This window comes from Hydra vulgaris, chromosome 10 (genome assembly GCF_038396675.1).
Source record: "Hydra vulgaris chromosome 10, alternate assembly HydraT2T_AEP".
NCBI classification, from domain to species: domain Eukaryota; kingdom Metazoa; phylum Cnidaria; class Hydrozoa; order Anthoathecata; family Hydridae; genus Hydra; species Hydra vulgaris.
In genome coordinates, this window is record NC_088929.1 from 47,775,478 (window position 1) to 47,782,627 (window position 7,150).

At 28.0% G+C, this 7,150-nt stretch overlaps 1 protein-coding gene across 1 annotated transcript in view; it reads left to right on the plus strand.

Moving 5' to 3' along the window:
- Positions 1 to 5,953, plus strand: part of LOC136086625 (receptor tyrosine-protein kinase let-23-like) — a 198,004-nt gene extending 192,051 nt beyond the window's left edge. The window contains exon 25 of the mRNA XM_065808839.1: positions 5,605 to 5,953. Coding sequence (XP_065664911.1) covers positions 5,605 to 5,797 — 193 coding nt within the window. The 3' untranslated portion in view covers positions 5,798 to 5,953. The remainder of the gene's footprint in view (positions 1 to 5,604) is intronic.
- Positions 5,954 to 7,150: the final 1,197 nt, after the last annotated feature.

Consider the following 7,150-nt stretch of genomic DNA (forward strand, 5'->3'; position numbering starts at 1 on the left):
TTTATCCATGTTTGCATACAGCTAATGTGATCCTGAGATTTATCATGTTGTTTTAAGCTAGAACCTATATTTTTCCAATCTGAATAACCTTCAGTCGACGATAAACATATTTTTCGGGTAGGAAAAATTTTGCAACAAAAGCAAAATACCGAATTATTTTGTATAGAATACACTAGCCAGCTTCTAGAAACTTCTTCACCGTTAGCAAGAACTCTCGTGTAGAAACTAGTATTAAATCTGCGACCCGATTTATCGGCTTTAAGATATATTTGTTTAACCTGAGTCGGTCCTTTTTTAACAATATCGACTCTTTTTCGTTCATTAAACGAAATAGGCCATAACGCCGGGTCGTCGGAAACAATAACCACATCAGTTATGTCTTGTTGTGCTTCATGCAATTGAGGATTCGAAGCTAAAACAAAATCATTAGAAGCTAACGAAGACTCTTGAGACAAATTCATTTCAAAATCTTTTTCATGGGTGTCCGGTAATAGGACAGCAGAAACTTCAGAATTTGAAACATCAAAAGATAAAGACGCTAAAGATGTTTCAGACTGGTCTGATAAAATATCTACCAATTTTTCTGAAACATCTTGCGAAGTACTAGTACCTGCATCAAAAGTTGTGTTAGCACCTGATGATATATTAAAAAAACTTGTCACTGGTTTAATTTTCTTTAACATATCTGTATGTTTTTTCTTATTTCTTTTTTTTTCGGCACCCGAAGCCCATTTTCTTCCAGTGTCTCGATCACGATGAGGATTCATAGTTAAATAACGATGAATATAAATTTAAACTTTTTCTAAAGTTTGATATTTATTTATAAATATATAATATAATTTATATAATATTAATATAAAAGCAAATAATCAGAAGAATAGCCAAGGAAAGAGCAGAAGTCGTCAATATAAAATGTATAATTAGAAGAATAACCAGGAGAAAAGCAAAAATCGTCAATATTAAAATCGCATAAATTACTAAGAACACCAAAAAAGAACGTCTAAACTATAAGCAGGGCCGTACCAGGCCAACTTTGCGCTTCGGGCAAGCAAATTAAATTGCGCCCCCTCCCAAAAAAATATACAAAAAACACATTATATATATATATATTTACATGAAAAAAAATTAATTATTGATAACAAAATTTATCGCATCAAGTTAAAAGAACAATTTGTCACCAATGTTTCACAAACTTCAGTTCAAGGTCACTTTTCTGGCTTTTTTGGAGGCAAAGTCACTAATGACATCATCAAAATCAAGTGCGTTGGCCACTTCATGTTCAATTGAAACTACTGCCAGACAAGACAAACGTTCTTGGCCCATAGTTGATCTCAAATAGTTTTTTATGATCTTAAGTTTACTGAAACTTCTTTCACACGTGGCAACTGTAACTGGTAAGGTGAGGAAGATGCGAATAGCAATTGCCGTGTTAGGATAAGCATCAGTCAAAGAGTATTTATGAATGAGCTGCAAAATGTCCATCGGGCTAGATTTTTCAAAGTTTTGAAAAATTGTTGGATTTTGGCGTTGAAAATAGCAGACAGCAAAAACAAAACAAAGAATCTTTTTTGTTGCTGTACAGCAGCCAGTAGCGAACAAATTTTTCACCATTGGGATGAATTTTTTCATACCATTTTGAGCTGAAGTGTCACAAAGTGTGTTTGGGAAAAAATTCTCTTCTTTCTTGCTCCGGCCCATGCTGAATCAAAAAGCACCTTGTTTTATCTGTCATTTTAGGCCATGTAGCTGGATCACTGTGTTGAAAGTTTTTTCCTGAGGTTGCTGAAATTTCTGAGATTTCAGGAGGAAATTCACTGTTGCCCATTTCAATTGGTTTAGGAAAGCTGAGAATTTCTATCTTCTTGTGCTTCTGAATCATTTGGTCCAAATTCGTCTTGACTTTGGCCAATGAAAATCTCCTCTTCAATTAATTCCAATGGATGATATGAATTTAAGTCAGTAAATAAAGATGTAGCAGCAACTTCAGCTGTTGAATCATTATCAACTTCATTGCAAATATCCTCTGAAATAATTTGTTTTTCCACAGAAGAGTTTGTTACCAACCACTTCTTGAAACAATTTCTTAGTTTTGCGTCACTTTCAAGACGGTCTATTCTTTTCTTCTTAAATTCAGCACCAGAAAAATTTTTTGCACGATTCATTGTAAAAAATAATGTTCAGTAAATACTACTTTTTATTTTTTAATTGCGCTCTTCTATTATTTATTTTTTCTTTTTTCTTTTCTTCTCCCTTTTTATTTTTATTATTATTTGCTTACTTCACTTTCTTTAGCTTTCATTTCATTTGTTTCTTTATTTAAGCCGCTTAAATTAGGCGTTCTTTTTTTTAAATTCGAAGTTCTTTTTGCCTTTATTTTTTTCTTTTTAGAATAATTTTTAATGTATGCGTTAAATTAATTTATATGATCCTTAATGAATCATTTGTTTATATTATAAATAATTATTGGTTTTTAATTGTCGTTCTTAAATTCAGCACCAGATAATTTTTTTGCACGATTCATTGTAAAAAATAATGTTCAGAAAATACAACTTTTTAGTGTTTAAGGGCGCTCTTCTGTTTGGTAAATGAGCTTTTATTTTAAAGTTCGTCAGGAGGCGCAATTTTAATTAATTTTCTTATCAACATAAAAGTGACGCCACGCAAATTAGTTTCATAATGTGAAAATAAATAAATTAATTTGGGGAACTTTGCGCCCTCCAAATTTTGGCGCCTCAGGCCGCGGCCCGGCTGTCCCCGCCCTTGGTACGGCCCTGACTATAAGAATTATAATTTGGAAGTGAAATGGAAAACAAATAATCTTTATTTTTACATCATTCATAACTTACATTATACCAAAAAATTGTAACTCGCACACAATCATAACACAACATTTTTTATACCAACAACAATCATACTATAGCTATGGCAATATAACAAACTATAACAAACGAGAAACTAAAAACAAAATTGTTGTCAGGAAAAATAAAAAGATCGTTAATGAAGACATTAAAGTGCTCACAAAAACAAAAATGACATTGCGACGTCAAACAAATATAATACTACAGAAACCACAAATCTTTTCAATATAAAACCAAAAACGTACCAGGATTTTGTATATTAAAATGTACATAAAGAACTCAACTCATAAAATGCATAAAGACTCAAAGTCAGAAGGAAGGAACAAGCGTCCTCATGAAAACAATAACGTAAAATAATAAAAATAGTATGTAAATGTGATAAATTAGTAAAAGAAAAATCAGTCTTTGTTGTAAGTTCTGTAACGTCGAGTCTAATCAAAAGCCAGCGTAAGGAGTGAATATAAAAGCCACAACAATAATAAGGGTAGTGCCAGTCGTAAATCAAAGAACCCAAGATGGCTTTAACAGCAATGCAAGGAGAGTCTCCAACTTTAGACTTCACCAACTCACCAAGGATATTCCCAGGGAGGGGGAAGCCCCGCTTATGGGACCATTGTCAATAACTGTTAGCAAATGTAGCCATACTTCATCGAATCCACAATGGATAAAACACCTATACATGGAATAAACACTGATCTATGGCTCAAAAAGAAACCGCTTCAACAAATACCCGGAACCAGCATAACATCCCATCACTGTTCAGATTATGTCTTGGGCAACAGTAAAAATATAAAGACAATATTATATAAAATAAATAAAAAAACAAACAAAAAGTCATTGAGTTAGGAGGATGGAAAAACAGAAAAAGCCTTTGAGACGTGTAGGTGTATATGGGCAAAGATATATTTGTCACAGTCATTGTCAATATATATGAGACTAGAAACCGCATACTCTTTCATATGGTTGCCAGGCATTATGTATAACGCAAAAAAAAATTACATAATAATAGATGTATTTGTAAAGTTGAATATTTTATAAAAATACTGTTTATAAAAATACTGTACGCATACATTATATTGAATATTAATAAATGAGTTTCGTTGTTTATATTTATTGTACAAAGAAAATTTTTTTATATTACTTGTACTAGGAAAAAAAAATGCGAGGCCACCGGCAAATGCCTTGCTTAAAACCGCCGCTGTTCTTTGACAAGACATTTTTTAATACCTGTCTCACACTTTGCACCGGGGAGTTAGCATTTTTGATTTTGTTGACTTTCCTGCTTAAGAAAAATATATATATATATATGTATATGTATATATATATATATATATATGTATATATATATATATATATATATATATATATATATATATATATATATATATATATATATATATATATATATATATATATATATATATATATATATATATATATATATATGTATATATATATATATATATATATGTATATATATATATATATATATATGTATATATATATATTTATATATATATATATATATATATATATATATATATATATATATATATATATATTTATATAAATATTTATATATATATATATATTTATATATCTATATATATATATATATGATGATATACTAAGTTACAATTCTTGTAAGATCAGTTTCAGTTTCAGTGTCACCGTCCGTGTAAAAAAAAAGTTGAAATAAAACGTTAAAACCGACGTCCGTGTAAAAAAGTTGAAATAAAAGGTTAAAACCGAGGTAAAAGAGTGTCGAATTAAAGTGATGAAAATTTCCCGGTCTCAAAAAAGGTGGCGCTATATTCCTTTTATCGCACAAGCATTTAGCATGTTTTCTTTATATTATTATAGTGGAAGTTATAACTACAATAATATAAAGAAAACATGCTAACGCGATAAAAGGAATATAGCGCCACCTTTTTTGAGACCGGGAAATATTCATCACTTTAATTCGACACTCTTTTACCTCGGTTTTAACCTTTTATTTCAACTTTTTTACACGGACGTCGGTTTTAACGTTTTATTTCAACTTTTTTTTTACACGGACGGTGACACTGAAACTGAAACTGATCTTACAAGAATTGTAACTTAGTATATCATCATATATATATATATATATATATATATATATATATATATATATTATATATATATATATATATATATATATATATGTATATTTGTATATATATATATATATATATATATAATATATATATATATATATATATATATATATATATATATATATATATATATATATATATATATATATATATATATATATATATATATATATATATATATACATAAATATATATATATATATACGTTTTTGTATAAACGTATCTCATAATATATGTTTTTAAATAGTACATTTTTGAAAAATTTTTAAGCTTAAAAACGACTCCAAATAATCTACACTACACAACAAAGAAATATAAATAGAAAATACAAATAATTTGAAAATAATTGTCTTACTTAAGCACGAGCTCCATACAATGTTTTAATGACTTCTGTGCAACGAATTTTGTTTTTTTGTTGTTTTTTTTGTTAGAAAAAATAGCGTTGAATCGGTGAGTTAATTAATTTACTGATCTTTTAATCTGTAACTGACAATTTATTCGTTTTACAAGTCTATAATCACCGTTTCACTTGAAAAAAAATGTTGATCATGCAAATTGATTTTTTTTTTTTTCAATTTCTAAAACTATTTGATTAGTTCTATGTTTAGTTACAACATCATGCTGAACTGCTGGAATAAAGATCCATTACAGCGACCAACCTTCACTGAGTTACGCAAACAACTTGAAGAAATAATATCGCAAGGTGGTCGTTATTTCAGCTTTGATATCGATGAAGAAAATCCTTACTACAATGTTCCCTCTTTTAACAGCATCCAATCCGAAACAGCCATTGACTTATAATATTTGTAAGCATTTAAAACTGATAGTCGAATCGCACAAATATGTAAAAACCTGTATTTTTATTTTAACATACAAAGTGAATAAAAAAAGTAAGTTTAAATCGAATAAGATAGTAAACTCGGAATAAATTAGTGAACTCATTAATTAGTATTTTATTGCAGTTTTTTTTTTGTCTTTACTCGCAAAACTTTTTCAAAGTAGCTTGTAAGTTTTTAAAAATTCATTAAAAAATTGTATTCAAATAGTTTTCGCTATGTTTGTTTTTTTGTTTTTTTTAATCTATTGTAATATTTTTAAGAAAATCTTTAGACTCGTATTGTTAAATATTTTATAGATTTATAAAAGTATTACTTGATTGACTTCTGTTTAACTTTCTGCTTTACCAATTTTTTATTATAACGCTTTTGAAACAGTTACATTCAATTATAAATGAATTCTAGTTTTTGTAACTAATGATATTAAAATATAAAATTTGGGTTTTTATTTGTTTTTGATAATAATGTTAAAGAAACTGTGTTATGTTAACTAATATCCTTGACAATGTTAAATTTTCATATCTGATATGTTCATACCGACAATAAAACACGTTTTAAGCGTCGTATTTTAAACGCCTTTCAAATATTATAGTTTTCACCAAGATTTAATTTGCTTTTAATTTAAAAACGTGACATTAAAAGTTGTTTATAAAATAACCTCGTGAGATTTAAAAGCTAATGCATTTAATATGAATAATTATTCATATTGTATGTGGTAATATCAAAAAGGTGCATAACTTTTAAAAGTTTTATTAAAAAGATATTTAGGTCCAAAGTTAAAATTTTTTGGTCAAAAGTATATTTCAAGAGAAACTTTATTAGTGTTTCGACCAATTTAAGTAGAGGTACTTTTAATGTTTTACAGGCATATATACATGTTTTGAAAGGACTTTGAGATTTCTTTTCTTTTTTTTTTTTTGTATTGTCAAAAGAGAAACAGGAATATAATTATTGTAAGAACATAAATTTTCTAACAATATTTTGTATTGTCAAAAGAGAAACAGGAATATTACTTTTGGAAGAAGTTTTCTAACAATATTTAGTGTAATTAGTATTAGTAATTTTGTTCAAATTCGGACAGTTGTCCAGAAAGCTATGCAGATTATCAAGAAGATGGTGGTTTTTATTCTCAGTTTTTTCATTTGCAATGTGTGTTTATGTTATGGGACTCGCCGGTTTGTATTTTTGTTTTGGAATGCACCCAATTTATTAAAATGAGGTATAAAAGGTTATGGGGAAGTTATATTTGTAAAGTGTTTTTTATTTTATGTGAAACTTCTACACTAAAGTTTTATTTATTATTTAAATATGTTTTAGC